The sequence below is a fragment of the Paramormyrops kingsleyae genome, chromosome 24, assembly GCF_048594095.1.
Source record: "Paramormyrops kingsleyae isolate MSU_618 chromosome 24, PKINGS_0.4, whole genome shotgun sequence".
Lineage (NCBI taxonomy): Eukaryota > Metazoa > Chordata > Actinopteri > Osteoglossiformes > Mormyridae > Paramormyrops > Paramormyrops kingsleyae.
Window position 1 is genome coordinate 16,567,601 of NC_132820.1, and position 21,337 is coordinate 16,588,937.

The 21,337-nt window shown below is 47.8% G+C and overlaps 2 protein-coding genes and 1 long non-coding RNA gene across 5 annotated transcripts in view; 2 read left to right on the forward strand and 1 right to left on the reverse strand.

The window, feature by feature from the left end:
- The window catches only part of LOC111860564 (uncharacterized), a 6,103-nt gene extending 3,879 nt beyond the window's left edge, over window positions 1-2,224 (forward strand). Inside the window, exons 2-4 of the long non-coding RNA XR_002842050.2 lie at window positions 45-134; window positions 849-919; window positions 1,846-2,224. This is a non-coding gene — a long non-coding RNA (uncharacterized lncRNA). The remainder of the gene's footprint in view (window positions 1-44; window positions 135-848; window positions 920-1,845) is intronic.
- Window positions 1,707-8,994, reverse strand: LOC111860563 (hypoxanthine-guanine phosphoribosyltransferase-like). Its single transcript, XM_023844389.2, has 9 exons — window positions 8,735-8,994; window positions 4,931-5,037; window positions 4,665-4,848; window positions 4,439-4,504; window positions 4,131-4,148; window positions 3,965-4,047; window positions 3,181-3,227; window positions 2,929-3,005; window positions 1,707-2,843 (listed from the first exon to the last, which is right to left on the reverse strand). Exons 1-9 carry the CDS (start codon window positions 8,759-8,761, stop codon window positions 2,796-2,798), a joined length of 657 nt encoding a protein of 218 aa, XP_023700157.1. The 5' UTR covers window positions 8,762-8,994; the 3' UTR covers window positions 1,707-2,795.
- Window positions 8,995-10,288: 1,294 nt separating this feature from the next.
- Window positions 10,289-21,337, forward strand: LOC111860547 (calcium-binding protein 39-like). 3 transcript variants are annotated; one of them, XM_023844351.2, is made up of 10 exons: window positions 10,289-10,653; window positions 11,769-11,832; window positions 13,377-13,531; window positions 14,563-14,727; window positions 14,878-14,996; window positions 15,074-15,242; window positions 16,683-16,742; window positions 17,586-17,651; window positions 17,792-17,935; window positions 21,088-21,337. In XM_023844351.2, the coding sequence occupies exons 3-10, from the start codon at window positions 13,415-13,417 to the stop codon at window positions 21,277-21,279; spliced, it is 1,032 nt and encodes a 343-aa protein (XP_023700119.1). In that variant the 5' UTR covers window positions 10,289-10,653; window positions 11,769-11,832; window positions 13,377-13,414; the 3' UTR covers window positions 21,280-21,337. The 3 variants fall into 3 exon arrangements, with proteins under 3 accessions (XP_023700119.1, XP_023700120.1, XP_023700117.1); XM_023844349.2 differs by having other exon boundaries at window positions 10,290-10,653; window positions 13,391-13,531; XM_023844352.2 differs by lacking the exon at window positions 11,769-11,832 and having other exon boundaries at window positions 13,391-13,531.

The following is a 21,337-nucleotide window of genomic DNA, read 5'->3' on the forward strand; positions in this document are numbered from 1 at the left end:
GGTCTTTAGGTCTGAGGAGAATTTTCTATGGGTTATTTGTGCAGGAGACCATGAATCGGCATCCCTGGTGAAGACTCTACACATCCTGCAACCCTGTGAGGACCGGAGAAGGGAAAGTGGGCTGTCCAAGGAAGGTCCGGCTCTAAGATGGGGGCATCCATATTACGAAAGCATTTCAGTGCTCAATTAGTGAGCCTGCTCTTGTTGCACAGAGCTCATTAGTAGTGATGGACAAAATAACACTTCATCAACCATGTGCTATATTTTCTGACCCCACTAGATAGTGCTTTCTATTCCAAGAAAGACTCAAAGCATGCCCCAAAGCATACCAAGAGCGCCATCTAGTGGTGCCAAAAAACACAGCAAATGGTTCATGAGGCATATTTTTTTTCCATCACTACTCATTAGCACTATGACCTGGAAAATGGGGTTAAGGCCAGCTCACGCCCCTGGACCAAGCTGCAAAATGAACAGTGTTGTATCTATTCGGACGGGTGTCTTCAGACAACTAAAGCAGCGATATACTGTAGAAGAATAAATGCAACCCATGTTTACAGTTAGACTAGTAAATGTGGCAGAATTAAGCCTGTGGGGTGGGTGTTCTCCTCTCACTGGTGGCCGTTGTAGCAGCACATCATGGTCTGCAGTGTTGTGGAGATGCAGACCGTGATGAGCTGCAGCTGTGGCCACAGCAGAAGCCAGCTGATCACACGCTCCGGACTCGGGTGCAGCTGAATGTCAGTGCTGGAGCTGGTCTGTGTGAGCCTCTCTGTCTCTATGGTGCTGCTCCGGTTCAGCCTGCCTTTACCACTGCACATCAATCCTCACCTTATTCTCATGTGTTCCAGGTTCAACACCATAATGCATGTGTACCCCCCCCCCCCAATCTTGATGCCTTTGGTGGAACGTGAGTGAGAAGGTGGGTATGATAATAAGCTTGGGTTAAACGGTACGTGTCTCACGTGGCTGAAAATAACCACAGAAAACAGGAAACTATGGCTGCAGTGTGAAGGCACAAAGGGTCGGATGTCAGGCGGCGGCGATGAGAAGTGAACACAGGCACGGAAGAACAGACAGACAGGCAAAGAGAGAGAGACAGGCGGAGAGAGGGACAAGCCAGCAGACAGACAGGCCGACAGACAGGGAGAAAGGGACAGGCAGGTAGAGAGAGAGAGACAGACAAGCAGAGACTGACAGATAGACAGGCAGCCAGAGGGACAGGCCAACACAGAGACAGGCAGAGAGAATGATAGGAGACACATAGAGACAGACAGGCAGGCAGAGAGACAAGAGGGTAGACAAAGGGCAGACACACAAGCAGAGAGGGACAGGCTGGTAGACAGAGAAAGGCAGAGAGGCTGGTAGGTGACAGACATACAGAGAGACAAGCAGGAGACAGACACACTGTTTTGGCAACTTAGGGTTAGAGAAAACTAGCTGGGAACCTGCTTAGATCAGATTTAAAGAAGGCAAGAAGCCTGCCACAGACGAAGACTCTGCCGGCCGAGTGGTATTTAAGCAGAGTCACCGCGCAGTGCCATTTCCACCCAGCGCAGTGCCATTTCCACCCAGCGCAGTTCCATTTCCACCCAGCGCAGTGCCATTTCCACCCAGCGCAGTTCCATTTCCACCCAGCGCAGTGCCATTTCCACCCAGCGCAGTGGCGTTCCCACCCAGGGCACAAAAAGAGACACTTTACCCCGCAGGACTCTGTTTGTATTTATGTCAAATCAATAATTATAAAAAATAATTATGAAATCAAACAGTCCATCAGATTCTGGCCATTGACATTCATGAAAATCAAAGTTTACAGCGTTGAATTAGCCCTTTCTCTTTACGGAGCAGAGCAGACCGGACACATTTCGGATAGCGTCTGGAGAAAAAAACTGCGAAGAACAGCCGCTCAGACAGCGGAGATCCGCTGCGATACCTGAAGCCAGACCTCACGCTGTGTGTGGAGCTGTCAGTGTGTTTGGGGGCCTCCGTCATCCTGTATCAGTTTCACACCTTGTCCTTCCATGCAGACAGACCTTCTTACAGGGAATAGGGAGAAAAAATTATAAATCTGTGGCAGCCCATGGGCCAAGCCATCTAAGGGTGCCTAAACCAGATGTTGAATCTTTATATTCGATATTTTTTGGCTTTTTTTTCCAACTTTCATGGTAATCTGTATTACAAATTAGAGCAATATGAATTAAAAAATAAAATCAATTAATCAGTTAAAGTGTACGGCAACCTGCTTTCATATTATTGCACACGCAGCATCAATTGACACCAGTACAGCATCAATACAGCCTTTCCTGCAAAAATGACGATCATGCGGCAACGGTTTCTGCGTTTGCACAGGATTATCTTTGCAAATAAAAGCCTCCCCAGACATCTGAGGCACATAGCTCAGCATGTGACAGGTGTCGTCGTCCCCCCCCCCACCCTCGCAGTTTTTGCAGCGTGACTGGTGGCCAACTCGGGCGCAGTCAGTGGTCGGCTTGCCCAGGAGGAAACCGCAACCGCTGTCAAACATCCAGCTGGCAAATCAGAAGACTAATCAAAATAACGCATGAGCTACACACCCTGATCTCCTCCCTGATGGCCGTCTCTGTTTAAAAAGTGTCTGCTAGGTTACGACATTTCGGTTTAAAAACGGAATACTTCCAAATTCCCAACAGTGGTTCAGCTGTACAGCTCACACACTGCTGTTCTGTCATCACACACGCTGCCTAAAGAAAGATAACAATCACAATAGAAAATAAATTTCCTCAAATTAAAGACAGAGAGAGTGCAGGATGTCGTCCCCGTCAGGCCTTGTATTTCTCCTTTCCTGGTTCGCTGATCACACAGATATGCTGAAAGGGAGTTAGCGAAATGCAGTTAGCGAAATGTTCACTAAATACTGGAAAATCGAAAACTGCATGAAGAATTCTTACTTACATTTAAGTCTCTGAAGTATTCGTTGTAGTCTAGTGCATATCCCACTAGAAATTTGTCAGGAACCTCAAATCCTACATCTAAGAAAAAAGGTTCTCTCACTATTGCACATGACACGGGCGATTGGCTCCATCTAGTGGTAATAAAACGTCATTACAACAGTCTAATAGTGTGATCCCTAACACCTAAAATGTTACTAGTGGCATTTCGGCAATAAGAAAAATGCATAATTATGGATTTCCACTAAAAACTCACAATCAGGTCTGTAGCCCACGCTCCTGGGTGTCCTCTTCACTAATAAACTGCAAGAGGGATGCAGAGATTTGCGGGATCAGTTTGGTTAATGACAGATTAAATTTAAGAAGGATGATTCTGTTAGCATGGCGTCTTAGCTGCTAGTGCTAATGCCTCACACCTCCCAGGGTGGGGAGGCATCATGGCCTCCCTGCGTCTCACAGTTTCCTGTACTTAGACTATCTGACGTTACTAAATTTCCCATAATGCATAATTGTGTCCTCCCGCCTTGTGCCCTGTGCTGCCTAGGACGGGCTCCAGGTGGCCTGTCACCACGACCAGGACGGAAGATGGTTGCATGACACTAATGCAGACGCTCCTCTACTTACAAACTTTCAACTTACGAACTTTCAGACATACGAACGAAGAGGGACTGCGAGTCCAAATTGTGTTGGGCTCCTGTTTCCTTTCCGCAACAACAATTTTTTTTCTGAGCGCCAATTCCAGGTAGTATGACTTCTGGTCGCTACTCCCACCTCGCAGCAGCGTAGCGTACGTACTCCCGGCATCCCAGTTCTTTGTACTTGCGTATACCCTTAAAATGATGTTGAATAACGACTTACAAACATTTCAAGTTACGAACGGCCATTCGGAGCGCAACTCATTCGTAAGTAGAGGAGCGTCTGTAATTCTAACTAACATTTTCATGCAGGTATCAGGATGTACAGATTCTACAATCACAGGCCCCTCCGGCATTTAGGCAGCACGTGAGGATGGGGTTTCCACGGCAACGTATCTGCTCTACCTGGCCACCTTCACCATTTTCGGGTTGTACTGCTTCAGAAGGTGCAGCAGAGTCTTCATGGTCTTTCCGGTGTCAATGATGTCCTACGGGGGGAAACCAGGACGTGAGCAGCGATCTTACTGGTCTGCTGTGAGCTCAGTGGGCGACGGGGGGGTTGGGCACTCACCTCCACAATCAGGACGTTCTGCAACCAGAAAAGGCGAGAAGGACAGAATGACTTAGGGTTAGATAGGTCAAGCCAATCAACGTGACATTTCAAGCTTACAGATAAAAACAGGTGGAAAGTTCCGGTCCACAAAGTAGAAATCCAGACCGTGGCTTTGTTCCAACCAAACCGAGTACTCTGCGAATGTGACTCCTTATGCTCAACAAGTTGGTTCAATCAAAATCTTGGTCTGGATTTGCACTAACCTGAACTTTCCACCACTGCTAAGAGAGAACTGCTTACGAATCAATAAGAGCAATATAAGTCACCTTTCCCGTGAGGGTGGACAGGTCATCCCCTCCAATAACTTTGATTTCACCCGTGGACTGGTCATTCTGAGAAGAAGCACATCATTCAGTTTCATTTGGCTATCACCGCTTTCTGATAGGTCAGAGCATGTGGCCCTTTTACCATAAGGCGCTAATGGATTCTAAGGGCCACAGGATGAGCCTGTGAACCGAAGCAGGCGATTGGCGGATGCCGAAGGGGACGTACGCAGTAGCTCTTCAGCCGGATGAAGTCCACGGTCATGGGGATGGAGCGGTCGCTGTTGCGGTTCAGGGCCTTGATGTAGTCCAGCAGGTCGGCAAAGAACTTGTAGCCGCCCTTGAGGACGCACAGCGCCACGATGTGGTGGCCCCCCATGTCGTGCATGATCTCGCGAGCCAGCCGCTCCGTCCTGGGGGGGATAAGACCAGCTCAAGCCCCCATCTTAGGCGTATCGGGACTGAGACGCTGTGGGTGCCGAGGGCTGCACGCACCTGTCCAGGATGAGCCCGTGTGGAATGTAGACCCTCTCCAGGTCACCGGCGTAATGTTTGGGGATGCAGAAGAGGTCCAGGTCATAGCCTGCCTCCTCATCCTTGATCTGAGAGCGAACACAGGCCAGGCAGCAGGTCAGGAACAGGGAAGGGGACAGGGAACGGAGGAGGGAAGGGGACAGGGAAGGGAAGAGGGAAGGGGACAGGGAGGGGAAGAGGGAAGGGGACAGGGAGGGGAAGAGGGAAGGGGACAGGGAACGGAAGAGGGAAGGGGACAGGGAACGGAAGAGGGAAGGGGACAGGGAACGGAAGAGGGAAGGGGACAGGGAACGGAAGAGGGAAAGGGACAGGGAACGGAAGAGGGAAGGGGACAGGGAGGGGAAGAGGGAAGGGGACAGGGAACGGAAGAGGGAAGGGGACAGGGAAGGGAAGAGGGAAGGGGACAGGGAAGGGAAGAGGGAAGGGGACAGGGAACGGAGGAGGGAAGGGGACAGGGAACGGAAGAGGGAAAGGGACAGGGAAGGGAAGAGGGAAGGGGACAGGGAGGGGAAGAGGGAAGGGGACAGGGAACGGAGGAGGGAAGGGGACAGGGAGGGGAAGAGGGAAGGGGACAAGGAACGGAGGAGGGAAGGGGACAGGGAACGGAAGAGGGAAAGGGAACGGAAGAGGGAAGGGGACAGGGAGGGGAAGGGGACAGGGAGGGGAAGAGGGAAGGGGACAGGGAGGGGAAGAGGGAAGGGGACAGGGAGGGGAAGGGGACAGGGAAAGGAAGGGAAGAGGGAAGGGGACAGGGAAAGGAAGGGAAGAGGGAAGGGGACAGGGAAGGGAAAGGTTAATCATGACGGGTCATTTCACCAGGGAAAACACAAACATTATGGGTTATTTTTGTCATTTACTTTTTGTTTGTTTTTTTTTGTTTTTTTAACTCTAACACAAACATACATACAAACATTGATACAGGCACCACATAAACAAAACATTCATGAATGCACACATACACTTCCACAAACAGCACCAGTCAAAGGTTCGGACACAGCAAAGCCGCCTACAAAGGAGAGTGATAGTGTCGCATCACATGACCTGGCCACCTGACCTAAACACAACAGAGAGGAGTTTTAGAGGAGTTAGACCAGAGACTGAAGGAAAAGCGGCCAATGAGAGCTCAGCGTTTGTAGGACCTCCTTCAGGGCAGCTGGAAAAGCATCCCAGGAGGCCACCTCATGAAACTGGTATACGGGAGACAGGATCAGCCAGTCTCTGGAGGAATTGGGGTTAAGGGCCTCATTCAGGGGCCCAATGGTGGGATCACTCTGCCGGCCCAGGGACTGGGAACCAGCAAACCTCTGAGTCCGATCCTACAGAGCACCCCACCCAAACAATTTTTTTTTATGACTCTTACATGAAAGGCGGAGATTCTCCCCACCATACTAAAGAGGAGACGTACAGGAATACACAGCGAACAATCAGTATGATAAACAGCCCTGACGGGACGACATGCAGAATTCACGCTGATTAAAAGAGGAAGGACGGCGAAAGCAGCTCCATTCTTCTAGGACCTTCCTTCCTTCACTTTCAAGGAAAAAAAAATCCACTGTTCCGCTGACTCAGCCTTGTCAGCACTAACACAAATACACTCAATAACCGTACGTAATCTGCAAAGACAGCAATTCAGATGCCCATTTTAAATGCTGTCCTTCTCTGAATTGAATTTCCCGCTGAAGTCCCAGCTCTGGCCTCGCGCCTGACACCCTCCAGGGGCACGCGAGCACGCCCACGTGCCGTGGCGGGAGGCGGGAGGTGCCTCGCCAGTGAAGGGCTCTGCCCACGGAGTTCAGCCACTGGATGCTTCTGTTGGGAACGCTGGCCATTCCACAGTGCAAAGCAGCTGGAAAATCCAGCGATATCCCACTCTGGACAGCTGCTTCCCCCCCCCCACAGAGACACACACACACACGCCAGTTGCGATTCTACCCTAATCCTGTAGCTGATCGTGGGGCCCAGGCCCCCACATGCCCGAAAATGCCAGCCAATCCAAACCTTATTCCCAGGAACATTGGCCTAATTCAGCTTAAGCAGAATGATTTAAATAACATTGCCGTATTTTATTATCACCTGGTTAATGTTTACCGGTTTATTTGAAGGAATGGACACGGTAATCTTTCAGCAGGACAAGTATTACCCAACAGTAACGACTCGGGTGCATGTTTAAGCTACCAGATTGGCCACGGTACCAACCAGGCCAAAGTTTGGGCTTGTTTTAGGAATGGTAAGGTGTTTGCTGTATGCAACAATTCAAATAACATGATCAAACACCCCCCCCCCCACACACACACACACACACACACAGCAAACACTCCCCAAACACAAAGGCTTAGTTTGTATCTGTGCTCCCAGTATGCAAATTAGCTGAAAGCAGCGTGATCACATCATGTTAGCGGGAGCACCAGAAGTTCTGTGTAAGTTGAAAGTTAAACTCAAAATGCCCAGAACAGAAAGTAAAACTTCAGAAGTCCCAAGCAGGACATCAACGTCAGACTTCTGTCACGGTGCTTTAGTAATTGTGTCCAAAAACTAGGGATGTGATGAAAAAACAATTTTAATAGATCCAGATGTCTACGATACCGCAGTATCGATTCCAAAAAAACGATAAAACTGTCACATATCAATACACCCAGCACGTTACTATTGATGCATTTTAGGCTGTTGTATTTTTTCAAGTTAAAATACTGTGATCAATTTCCCTTATGCAGGGAATAAGACTAGATGTTTAGAACAGAATAGAGTAATTTCTGAAGGGAAAAAAAAACTTTAAATGTGTAGGGATACCTCAATACATATTAAATTGATCTATATCGCATGCACTCAGCGTAGTAACTGATAGGAATACTACCGTTATGCGTTTTACTGTATCTCTGTATAGTTTCTTATTCAATTGTATAGCCTGAGTCTAAAAACGCGACCTGAAGCTTGGGTATAATTACTCGACTCCAGTGCCAGTCACTGCCCAGTCTGATTAAAAATGAGATCTAATTATAACTGTGGATTGTTCCTATCTAAAATCCCCTACGGCCACATGGCTATGAATTTCTCGACAAATTACAAATTAACTTACAAGGTCATTGTCATCATTTTGACGGTGTCATTAAGGTAGGTTTGTAGTTTATTTCTCATCCTTGATGAAGCTGTATTTGACATGCATTCTTAGTAACGATGTTTTCCCCAAAAAACACGGACTGCATCACGCCTGTCCATGTCAGTACTGTCCCCTGGGGCCACGTGCGTTATGTCAGCTTTCCATCTAACCCCCTTCACAGTTCCCGTAAGCCTCTTATCGTCACCGAGTCACATGTGCCTTAAATGGTGAACTGGCTGCACGAAACTAGCAAGGCAGCTCGCGCAGCTAGTAAAAGGACCCGCTAACCAATTAACCGTTAACCATCTCATTTGAAAAGCCGCGGTTCTGTATCTACGTCGGTCCCGCAAAAACAACGAGAGCTCTGTGTACATGATTGCAGCAGGCGGTGACCTGCAGCTTACCGTGCAAACCAGCGGACATCGGAGCGTAAAGAGCGCGGCTCCGCATAAAACAGCGGCGAACGCACAGCGGCGACCGCGACTCCAGCAAAGAGCGGGAGCGCAGCACTACGGAGCCGGTCCGTCCAGGCGTGAGACGACGGCTGTAAACACCCCTTAACGGGTCTGCTAGCCGGAGAAGCTGTAGCCTCATAGTGAGCTCCGTTATTTCTCTAAAATAACACAAATGAAACTGGAGAGATCGGCCTCCAGCCGCGATGCCAGACTCACCACCACGCAATCGCTGGAGCTGGCCATGCCGCGGTCCAGGATCGGAGCCGTTTCACAGGAGTCCTTCAGCCGGCCTGCTAGGGGACCAGGCGGGGTGAGAGTTCAGCGACAAGCTGCATGTGGCACTCAGAGCGCGCTCGCTCCCGCCCCCCTCCGATGACTGATCCAGAATCAGGCCCTGTACCCCGAACGATCACGGAACAGACGATCAGGCCGATCCGAGATCGAATCGTCGGGGCGGATCATGTCCGCTTTGGAGACTGAGGCGAGGGGCTGGTCGGCGCTCATTCGCACCGCCCCGCTTCCGCAGATCGCCACTAGGAAACGCGGAGAGCCGTATATTACCGCCCTCCAGCCCAGTTTATTAGCATTTAGACTCCTTCCTTCCTTTTCGTACTTAACAAGCGAAATAGAGGAAATAGCCTTATACGGACGAAGTCCGCAAAGAGCTCATATGGCGTCTTTCAATGTCTAGGTAACAACGCCTTAGTATGAATAATAATAATAATAATAATAATAATAATAATAATAATAATAATGATAATACCGGTTAACCGTATTTTAACTTTGTCATTTCTTGGCTGTATTGTAGTAATAATAATAATAATAATATTTCCACGACATGAATAGTAACAAAACATTTAATGGTTAGTTAAATTTTATGGAAGTAATTGTCTGCCGAATTATTTATTTGTTTCTTTGTTGAGAATACGAGTTTTATTTCCCCCTTTATAGGAGTTTGCAATCTAACTAAGAAGCTATGCATCTTAATTCTCACCCTGGTCAGGGTGATGTTGGAAGGCTGTAGTTCCTTTCCGCTCTCAGGGGACCTACATGTACAGATTACCCTAAAGACCTTCTGCCTCTGCTGGTCAGGATCCCTCACCACAGGTCTGCACCAGCAGGTCCTCGGGGTCCGCACACAGCTCTGATGAGGGCGTGAATGCCGGTCTGCTCGGGCTCATTGTCTCTGACTTCGTTTACAAAGATGCTTTTCTGGAGGTGTGACTCGGATCCACCTTACAGGAGCTCCAGTCTGATGTCTCCAGTAAACCTCGATTACCTGCTCCATCTGGCCTCCAGGCCATGCAACTCATCTGAAAAACAGATTTAATTAATCTAAAAAACACATTTTTGTAAGAAATGGTCAGTCCCTTATATCTTCTTATCAACTCTCGATTATCTCGTAAACATATAATCTGACATTTGAGCAGGAAATGACATCACGTGCTATAGTACCCACCGCATGAGGAATCTCACCTTCAGCTATAGATGGTATAAAATGTGTCTTGAAGACGACCAGACATAGATTCAAAAAGCTCTTTCCATGTATTAACTGTCAAGCTAATAACATAAGTAAGTCATTTGAATCTTGATTTCTTATACCGATCTATTGCCCAACACACCATTTGTTCAATAAAAGTGAAACAAATATCAGATTTTCTGTTTTCTGAACTGAAACACTAGCATGGTGTACATTTTTAGTTCTGTTTTACATGAACTGCATGGTGCAGTAGCATGATCGTTTTGCAGAAATCAATTAAGTCACTCAGTTGTCCTAGCTTTGCAACAGGACAGCCATCTACTCGGTATACTTGTATGAAATCATTTGAATCACATTACATTCGATACATTATGATGCAGTCTGGGTTTCTGTTGTGCTTGTTCTTTTTTCTGGTGATGCTCTGAAGTCAGAAGGACTCAGCAGTGGGCGGCGACGGTGCCGTGTTTTCCACGCCCCAGGCTACCACTGAGTCCGCGAAACGTCAAACAACCCGCCCGTCTCGGTAAAGGAGAATGTAAAGAGGGATGAACAAGTAAGAGAGACAGCCGGTTCGGCCGGATGGAGTAGACTGGTGCTCCGCAAAGCGGCAGCGTGTGTAAAGCGCGGTGTCCGATTGCTGTCTCTGTGCTGGCAGGTGAGTTTATCGGGTCAAACTTTATGCACCATCACAGAGATCTAGCCTACTTTTCAAAATGTCGTGTATTTTCTGGCCTGGAATTATTTCCGTAATTAGGTTAATGAACTATATTTAACTTCATTATCGTAAATATAGGCTATTCTACTTTTACCTGGTATCCGTACGGACTATAATTTCTAATAGTCTCATTTTCCTTCATGTATTAACAGCGGATGTTAGGTTAGTCGTACATGTCTCAGATCTTTGCGGCCGGTGGGGTCCGTGGGGAATGTAATATACGATGTGTCATTTTCTCTGTATTTATGCTAAATCTGTATTACCTACCGTCTTTAGCGACTGAACTTTTAATATAGGCTACAGAAGATTTCTGGTTAAAGTTAACATCAAGCGGCCATCTCGATGTCGACACGCGATTTACGTCACTTGGACACTTTATAATTTATCAATCTGGCGGGCGTTTGTCGTTATCAGTGTGAGGATATGAAGTTCGCACGGCGAAACCTTTTTGGTATCGATCTTAATCGACATGTACGCTTCACAGAAATAAATATTTGCATCTCCGGATGCTGTCAATGATGCCAGGTCACAAAAATGCGGCCACTTTATTTGGCACCCTGCTGGTATCAGGCAGCCCCCCCCCCCCAGGACAGTGCTGTCTGAGAAACCTTTCAGCACCCAGGGGCGGACTTCGCATAAGGCGGAGGTAGGGAGCCGCACGGGCCCCCTATGAAGACAGAATTTCCAGAAGTTACGTTTAAGGATATATCCTAATACGATCATTTAAACGATAGCAACATGTTTGTTATTTGCATTTTTAGCGACAGTTCTCATGATAGGTAAAGTTGCCCCCGTCCCGGCTGTAATAGATTATTCTACTTTGAGACTTTGCGCTATCCAACTTACTTTCACCGCAGCATCTACCGGCTGTTCACTGGCAAGCGAACCGACACAGAAAATGCAGAAGAAAATGACGTAAAGTTACCAAACTAATGTTACATCACCCGTGTATTTGATACCATCCCACTAGTGCGCTAGACAAATTGTGAACAGACGTGGAGAGAACACGATTAAAGGAGCATATGTAAAATGATTAAACTTCCCATATCCTCCAGCGCCACATCCACCGTCCCCAGTAAGCAAATTTCACCAACAGCACTCCAGCCCCCACCCTGATCGGTAAGTGTTACACTGGCCTCCCACACTCTGATTAACACATTATTGATTATTGTTGCATTGTTTTTAATTTCCTCTGGTTTCTCTATCGGCTCCAAAAATATCTCCAATGGCCCACTTAGCCCCCCCCCATGCCAGCCTAGAGCCCCCAGAGAAGTTAGTCTGCCCCTGTCTACACTCCACTGATGTATTGTGCTGTTATTTTTGCACTTGGTCCTTCTTGTTAGCTTAAAGGAGTCCGGCTCTACTCCTCTGACATTTCCCAGTAATAAGGTGTTTTTGGCATCAAAACTCCTCCTAACTGGATATTTTTTTTTTTGTTAAACACACCATTCTCTGTAAACTCCAGACACTGTAATGTGTGCAAATCCCAGGAGGACAGCTGTTGCTGAGATACTGGAACTACCATGACCGATACCAACAATCACACCAGGTTTAAGATCACATCGATCATATGCAGTCGGCCTCGCTGAGCACTACTCACTGTTTGCCGTAACAAACAGGCGTGTAGAAAGCAGCCACTGAGTGTAAATGGAAAATGATAATGTCATCAATGGAAATAAATGTCACATGCACTGCAGCACTGCCGTACTGGTTTGTATCTTAGCACCTCAAACCCCTGTGGACTTCCTGATTAGTTCAGCTGCAGTACTGCTTCCTGGCAAAGCCAAAAGCCATTTTTAATAGCTGTTCCAGTTCTAGTGTCAATAAATTGGGGAAGCTGAATTGCATCTTGAAACCGCATGTCCCTGTCACGCTCGGGGGGCGGAGCCTGTATTAGCGACGCTTGAACGGCGATCCTGATGTTAGCTTCTGAGTAGCGTTTGCATGGTTCTCGTTCCCACAATCCTTTCAGCTGTTACTGATCACTCACTCGACACTTAGCCTAGTACATGCTTTGTGAAACACTATAGGATAAGATTGCAATTAAAATGCATGCTTATTATGATGATGATGATGATGATGATGATTATTACTACTATTGGATTGTTATTCTTTCAAAATACATGGTGGATCTCTTTAGTTTTGACACAAAATGGCCTTTGTAATTGTATCTTTATTATTGTGCATCTACAAGTAAGACCAACATAGGGTTAGTAAATATTCATTTGGATCTATCGCAGGCTGTAGAGATAGCTTAAGCTGCATTTGGGCTCCGGTTGTGGTCAGGAAGTGGTGCACTGGATTAGAATGAGTGACTCACTGACACACCCCTGCCTGCCCCGGCAGCTTTGTACGAAAGTTCAGCTTTGTGGATGAAATGGTAGCTGAAGGCGAATCACCCTGAAAGTGCCACTGCTTCATTTTACATTGAAGTTGGTCTCTTTGACCAGCGTGTATTTATTTCGGTTTGGTAATGAATCCCGCCTTTGCTGCACTCCTCCAGCACGATAAGGTGTGATGTTGTCAGAAACCTCTCTTTGGACGCCTCGGCACCGTTCATGCACTCCTGCCTCTGATGGGCGGCGGCATCAATGCGATTCCTGAAAGCGACCTGTGCATTTTCGCAAATGCTAATATGCTGTTAGCTTCTTACGTATCGTTAGATGTTTGTTTCCAGGCCAGCAGACTCGCCCTTCTCGCCATGCCGTTCCCCTTCGGCAAATCCCAGAAGACCCCGGCAGAGCTGGTCAGGAGCTTGAAGGAGAACCTGTGTCAGCTGGAAGAACTGGAGGCGTCCGAGAGCAAGAAGGGAGATAAGGCCAGTCGCGGGTCTGGAGCCGGCCACGTTCCGCTTGGGATGTCACCGAGAGCGTTATGGATGCTTTTGCTTGATCGGCGATAGGGGAACCTCATTGCATTTGCGTGTCCAATATAGCTGCGTTCAGAGCCATGTTTGTTTAGGGCCACTGGCCTTTAGCATGTGTGTCACCATGCTAGCTGGATGCTAATCCTCCACTGCTGTCCTGGTCTTGCAGCTCCCTCCCAGCATTTACGGTACTCACACATGGGCAGGACTCTGCACTACTATTGTCCTATATAATGACAGAATGTGTCCTCTGCATTTACCCCATATGTGACGTAGCTGTGGGTAGCTAATTCAGCCCCCAGGGTGCAGTGCTCGGTGGCAGTACCTTGTTCAGGGTACCTCGCTGGTTGGGGATTCAAACCAGTAATCTTTCAATTACAAGTGCATGTCCCTAACCATTGGCGCACCAGTCCCACATAGTTCAACCTTTCGCATTTTTATTAGCCGTAAACTGCCCCGTCTCAACTTTCCTGCACCAACTTCAGGCATCAGTCTCAGAATAAACGTATACCAGTGGCCAAAATTGTGGACGCACCTAACATTTTTGGCATCGCGCTTTTAATATTTACTACCCGAATATTGGCAGTAATGTTTATAAATGATCAAAGAATGTTTACAAACACCATACATTTGGCGATTAAATATGTAACTAAAGTAGCTGGAAGAAAGTTCTGCAATCTCTAATTGTGCGTTTCCACAATTTTCACATCTTCAAATAACAAATGATTAGGTGAAACATGAAATACCTTCTTCGTACTGATTTTGTTTGAATACAAGTCAAAGTAAATTTACAAATCACTCCTTTTTGTTTACACTGGCATTTTCCATACAGTGGCAGCGTCTTTGGAACTGGGGCTGTATTATGGGCCCCTGCCAGCTGGTCACTGGGAGCCCATCCTGCTCACTCACTGGCTGTTCGCCTTGGCCTTCCTGCTCTAATGTTTATTTCCCCGCATCTTGTCTCCCGGCCACGTCTCCACCAGCTGGCGGAGGAGATCTCCAAGAGCCTGGCCTCCCTGAAGGAGGCGCTGTGCGGAACTGCGGAGAAGGAGCCGCAGATGGAGGCCGTGGCCCAGCTGGCCCAGGAGCTCTACAGCACCAACCTGTTCGTCTCCCTCATCGGCAACCTGCAAAGGATAGACTTTGAGGTGGGGGGGTGGGAAGCGGGGGGGGGGGGTCACAGCAACATTAAACCTGCAGTATGTCTGCTAGTGGTATCCCATGTGAATCTGGGCGCTAGGAGGCCCCCTGGTGGCTAAAACCTGCCGATGTGACACTTACAATTCTCCCAATGTCAGGGGAAGAAGGACACGGTGCAGCTGTTCAATGGGGCCGTGCGGAGGCAGATTGGGGCCCGATCCCCCACCGTGGAGTACATCTCCGCACACCCTCAGATCGTCTTCATGCTGCTGAGAGGGTGAGCCCCGCACTCCGGCCTCCGCCCGATCCCCTTTCCGTCTGTCACACGCTGACACGCCTCCCCGCTGGCTGCAGGTACGAGAGCGCGGAGGCGGCGCAGAGCTGCGGGGCCATGCTGCGCGAGTGCCTGCGCCATGAGCCGCTGGCGCGCATCGTCCTCTTCTCTGAGGACTTCTACTGCTTCTTCCACTATGTGGCGCTGTCCGTCTTCGACGTGGCGTCCGACGCCTTCGCCTCCTTCAAGGTGCGGTGCGGCCGGCCGCCTCGCTCTGCGGTTCTGCCGCACGCAATTCTAAAGTCATTATTGCTATTCCAGTCTCATATGTTTTTATAAATTTGTTTTTTTTTAATTACCCTCAGCTCATACAGAACAGAATAGTGAGACTGTATTCACCCCCCAGTAGGGAAGTTTTTTACCCACCCCATATACAAGTAAGAGCAAACTTGGGGGTCAGCCAGCCTGGAGCAATTGGGGGGAGGGTGTTAATTATTGATTAGGCCCCCGGTGGTGCTATCAGTCATGGGATTCGACCTGGGGGGCCTCCAATCATGGGCAGAGAGCCCTAACTCTCCGAGTCCCATGCCGCCCCCAGTGTTAATTTATAGACAAATAAAATCTTTATAATATTATTGTCCGGAGATTGTCACTCACTTTGCCTTGTGGACTCCAAGTCACAGACCCAGCCTCCTCCGTGCTGGCCGGGTGTTTCGTGAGGCCTGCCTCTCTCCCTCATTTGTTTGGGTGTCGGCGGCCTGCAATAAACAGCTGAACTTCGGTGGTGTGAGGGCACGTGTTGAAGCAGGCCTTCTTCTCAGTTTTTTTTTACACGTCATTGGTTAACCAGCTCCAACATCTTTCCACTATATGGACAAAAGTATTGCCCCCCCCCCCTTTGCAGCTATAACAGCTGCCACTCTTCTGGGGAGGCTTTCCACAGGATTATTGAGTGTGTCTGTGGGAATTTTGGCCCATTCAGCCAGAAGAGCATTTGTGAGGTCAGGCACTGATGTTGGAGGTGAAGGCCTGGCTCACAGTCTCTGTTCCAGTTTATCCCATAGGTGTTTGATGGGGTTGAGGTCAGGGCTCTATGTGGGCCGGTCAAGTTCCTCCACACCAGACTCAACCAACCACATCTTTATGGACCTTGCTTTGCACACAGTCATGCTGGAACAGAGAAGGGCCTTCCCCAAACTGTTCCCACAAAATCTGAAGTATAGAATTGTCCAAAATGTCTTGGTTTGTTGAAGCAGTAAGAGTTCCCTTCACTGGAACTAGGGGCCTATAGCCAAACCCCTGAAAAACAGCCCCATGGCATTATCCCTCCTCCACCAAACGACAGTGGGCACAGTGCAGTCAGGCAGGTTATGTTCAGCCACCTTTGGTCCCTCAATGAGATCCTGGACCAGCTGGTGTCCACATGCTTTTAGCCATATAGTATAGCGCTACATTCCAATCAGTCATCCTTTGTGTATTTCTTAGAGGATTTTGACTTGCTGTGATTCCTAAAAAATGCTGCTTAGCTAGTTTGATAAATTGATTATCAATTGCTTATTGTCTTTTTTAACATAAGCATATTAACTGAATAATTATAAAGTCAAATATTACTTAACAGTATATTTAATAAAATACCGATTTCGTGTAATATGTAATTGAGGTTACACTTTGAGTTGCCCTTCTTTTCAGGATCTTCTCACCAGGCATAAAGTAATGTGTGCTGAATTCTTGGAAACAAATTATAACAGAGTAAGAATCTTGTCTTTTTTCATTTTATTTCAAATAGATATTACATATTAGTATTGATTTCCTTAGATGATACTGAGCTGCTTTTAACCCAGTAACAAGGACTTAATATGGGAGATTTCATTCCTGGCCTGTGTGAGTGACTGGTGTGTGTATGAGTGACTGGTGCGTGAGTGATGGTGTATGTGTGACTGGTGTGTGAGTGACTGGTGTGTGTGTGACTGGTGTGTGTGTGACTGGTGTGTGAGTGACTGGTGTGTGAGTGACTGGTGTGTGAGTGATGGTGTATGTGTGACTGATGTGTGTGTGAGTGGTGTGTGTGTGACTGGTGTGTGAGTGAATGATGTGTCAGTGACCGGTGTGTGTGTGTGACTGGTGTGTGAGTGACCGGTGTGTGTGTGTGACTGGTGTGTGAGTGACCGGTGTGTGTGTGTGACTGGTGTGTGAGTGACTGGTGTGTGAGTGACTGATGTGTGAGTGACTGGTGTGTGAGTGACTGGTGTGTGAGTGACTGGTGTGTGTGTGTGACTGGTGTGTGAGTGACTAGTGTGTGTGAGTGACTGGTGTGTGAGTGACTGGTGTGTGAATGGTGTGTGAGTGACTGGTGTGTGAGTGACTGGTGTGTGAATGGTGTGTGAATGGTGTGTGAGTGACTGGTGTGTGAATGGTATGTGAGTGATTGGTGTGTGATTGTACCCTGTGACGGGACCCATTTTTTTTTACAGAAGATGGGTGGATGGATTCTTGTCTTTTCAGTTACTGATATAGTCCTGATAAAGTACTATGTTCAATTAATTATGTAGTTATGCATGAATAGACCATGAATAGTATTTATTCATTTTGCAGGTGTTCACGGAGTATGACAAGCTACTGCATTCGGATAATTATGTCACCAAACGTCAGTCTTTAAAGGTAAGGAGCTTCCGGTTAATTATTACATCTGTGTGAAGGGCGGTTTGCACAGATAAACTGCTTCATCAGTAACACTCAGAAGCATTTCTCGTAGACGTTATTGTAGATTGTTGCTCTGGAATGTTCTGGAAACCCTGCAGCTCCTGGGAGAGCTACTGCTAGATGGGCACAATTTCGCCATCATGATGGAGTACATCAGCCAGGTGGAGAACCTCAAGCTGATGATGAACATGCTGAAGGATAAGAGGCGCAGCATCCAGTTTGAGGCCTTCCATGTCTTTAAGGTGCATGCCTGGGAGGCGGGGTCCTGGAGACGATGGCCCCGCCTCATCTCCACATTACTCTCCACATTACTCTCCACATTACTCTCCACATTACCCTTCAAATTACTCTCTGGCTCACTTTCATTTCTTTCCCTCTTTCATTTCTTACTTTCTCCCAACAAAGTTTTTAATCTCCCGTTCAATGTAGCATATTTACCAACATCACCATGTTCATCACAATGCAAACAAATAACGGTAATTGTGTGGATTCTAGTGTCCATAGAGATTATAATTGTACTTGATAGCAGAGCCAGAAATCATAGCGTGGGTGGGATGACAGAAAATCAGACCAGTCCCATAACAATTTACCTGGTGACAAAATCACACTACAGACTGAACTACATATTTTTTATCAGTTTCTAAATGACCTGTGGCATTACTAAGAGCTAATGAACATAGAGAAAGGAAAAATCTATCTGCCTCCCAACAGCACATTTCCTCTGACTGATCTAACCACGCACACATATACCTGTCAGGCACTATTGTTTTATCGTACTGTATCGCTTGCCATGAACGCTGAACAGGTGGACCTGAGTTTATCGTACTGTGTTGCTTGCCATGACGGCTGAATTGGTGGGCTTGAGTTTATCGTACTGTGTCGATCACCATGAACACTGAATGGGGGGGCCTGAGTTTATCGTACTGTATCGCTTGCCATGACGGCTGAATTGGTGGGCTTGAGTTTATCATACTGTGTCGATCACCATGAACGCTGAATGGGGGGGCCTGAGTTTATCGTACTGTGTCGATCACCATGAACGCTGAACGGGGGGGCCTGAGTTTATCATACTGTGTCGATCACCATGAACGCTGAACGGGGGGGCCTGAGTTTATCGTACTGTGTCGATCACCATGAACGCTGAACGGGTGGGCCTGAGTTTATCGTACTGTGTCGATCACCATGAACGCTGAATGGGGGGGCCTGAGTTTATCGTACTGTGTCGATCACCATGAATGCTGAACGGGTGGGCCTGAGTTTATCGTACTGTGTCGATCACCATGAACGCTGAATGGGGGGGCCTGAGTTTATCGTACTGTATCGCTTGCCATGAACGCTGAATGGGTGGGCCTGAGTTTATCGTACTGTGTCGATCACCATGAACGCTGAATGGGTGGGCCTGAGTTTATCGTACTGTGTCGATCGCCGTGAACGCTGAATGGGTGGGCCTGAGTTTATCGTACTGTGTCGATCGCCGTGAACGCTGAATGGGTGGGCCTGAGTTTATCGTACTGTGTCGATCGCCGTGAACGCTGAATGGGTGGGCCTGAGTTTATCGTACTGTGTCGATCGCCGTGAACGCTGAATGGGTGGGCCTGAGTTTATCGTACTGTATCGCTTGCCATGAACGCTGAATGGGTGGGCCTGAGTTTATCGTACTGTGTCGATCACCATGAACGCTGAATGGGGGGGCCTCAGTTTATCGTACTGTATCGCTCGCCATGAACGCTGAATGGGTGGGCCTGAGTTTATCGTACTGTGTCGATCGCCGTGAACGCTGAACGGGGGGGCCTGAGTTTATCGTACTGTGTCGCTCACCGTGAACGCTGAACGGGGTGGCCTGAATTTATCGTACTGTATCGCTTGCCATGAACGCTGAATGGGTGGGCCTGAGTTTATCGTACTGTGTCGATCGCCGTGAACGCTGAACGGGGGGGCCTGAGTTTATCGTACTGTATCGCTTGCCATGAACGCTGAATGGGTGGGCCTGAGTTTATCGTACTGTGTCGATCGCCGTGAACGCTGAACGGGGGGGCCTGAGTTTATCGTACTGTGTCGCTCACCGTGAACGCTGAACGGGGGGGCCTGAATTTATCGTACTGTATCGCTCGCCATGAACACTGAATGGGTGGGCCCAGGACCAGGGCCGTTGCGACAGATTGTAATACAGTATTTACAGATCTGTAGGACATTATTAGATTATGTAAATATTATATATACTTTCATAGTTATTTAAAGTCGCGTTTTAGTTTCTTTCTTTTTATTTTCCTTTATATGTAGTGGGGTAAATGGAAGCAATGTTGCACCTGTGCTCAGCTAGCCTTGCTAGCTAATGGCTGTGAACCTTTAATCTAGGTAACTAAGGAGGGGCGGTACCCATAGGAATGGCTGTATCACCTCTAATGGTGGATTGATTCAACAAGTAGCTGTGGGATTCAAGGCAAAAGCTTATACAGTTTATTGCAGTTACCGTTTGGTATATGGCACTGCACTCACTGAAAGGGCTAAGAATGAAAGTAGACAATCAAATTAGAATCAGACAAGAAGGTTTGTTTTTTTCTGTTGGCTGCTGGGGGTCCGGGTCTGGTGAGGACCCCTGTGGTGGTCCCTGGTTTGTGACAGGTTGAGGACCCCTGCTGTAGAGGAATCTGAGGGAGGGGTTTGTTTTGTGTGTGGCAGTGTTAGGATGGCTGTTTTCTTCTTCCGTGGTTTCGTTACTTAAAGTCGATACTCCACAAACAGGCTGATCCTCTGATTCTGCCCAAACCTGAACACTGCCTTCACCAACTGCTTAACCTCCCATTTGTCCACTCTCTCTGCTCTGCCCCCCCCCTCCAAATAGACACACTCTCTTCTGCTTTGTTCCTCACAATACAATACCACAGCATCAGCTTTCCACGCCCACACGGCTCTGCACCGTCACCCCACACCTTTCAGTATTTGGCTTCTCCGTCTTCCTTTCATCTCTCCAGTGCTGCTCCTCTTCCGGCCCTGCTGCCTGCCTGCGGTTGCTAACACACTGTGCTAACGGGCATGAGACAGGCTCTCCTCAGGCCTTCCGGGAGAGCTGCATTCTGGGAATCCAGCTGGCAGAACAGTCAGCCGGTTATTGCTCCACCCAGTGTTTTGCACTGTATCTATTTAAAGTTTGATTAAAGTGCTAAAATTTTGGTAGAAATATTAATTATGTTAGATATTTACCTTTTATAATTAATTTATCATATTTTTCATGACTAAAATTGACATTACACTTGTGGTAACAATCCTGTCTTCCTCTGCTAGAGTTGTAGCCTCCTTACTATAATACACAGAATATAAGGTTCACGATATTAAAAGCTTGTGTTCAATACTCAGCATATTAAAATGTGGCCCTGTGCCCGTTTCCCATACGCAGATCTTTGTTGCAAACCCCAACAAATCGGCAACGGTACTGGACATCCTGTTGAAAAACCAGAGCAAGCTGCTCGAGTTCCTCAACCGCTTTCAGATGGACCGGGCCGACGACGAGCAGTTCACCAACGAGAAGAACTACCTGATCAAGCAGATAAAGGAGCTGAAGAGGCCAGCGTCACCGGGAGATGTGTAGAGGGGGCGGGACAACCTGGACATCGCTGGAGGCATATGGAGAACAGAACAGAGCGACT

Excerpts from the sequence above, each read along its gene's own strand:
- LOC111860563 (XM_023844389.2), bottom strand. The coding sequence starts at position 8,761 with ATGGCCAGCTCCAGCGATTGCGTGGTG. Across the intron at positions 4,849-4,930 it reads CACGGGCTCATCCTGGACAG|GACGGAGCGGCTGGCTCGCG; the intron begins GTGCGTGCAGCC and ends TATCCCCCCCAG. Across the intron at positions 4,505-4,664 it reads TCCGGCTGAAGAGCTACTGC|AATGACCAGTCCACGGGTGA; the intron begins GTACGTCCCCTT and ends GCTTCTTCTCAG.
- LOC111860547 (XM_023844351.2), top strand. The coding sequence starts at position 13,415 with ATGCCGTTCCCCTTCGGCAAATCCCAGAAGACCCCGGCAGAGCTGGTC. Across the intron at positions 13,532-14,562 it reads AGAGCAAGAAGGGAGATAAG|CTGGCGGAGGAGATCTCCAA; the intron begins GCCAGTCGCGGG and ends CGTCTCCACCAG. Across the intron at positions 15,243-16,682 it reads ACGCCTTCGCCTCCTTCAAG|GATCTTCTCACCAGGCATAA; the intron begins GTGCGGTGCGGC and ends CCTTCTTTTCAG.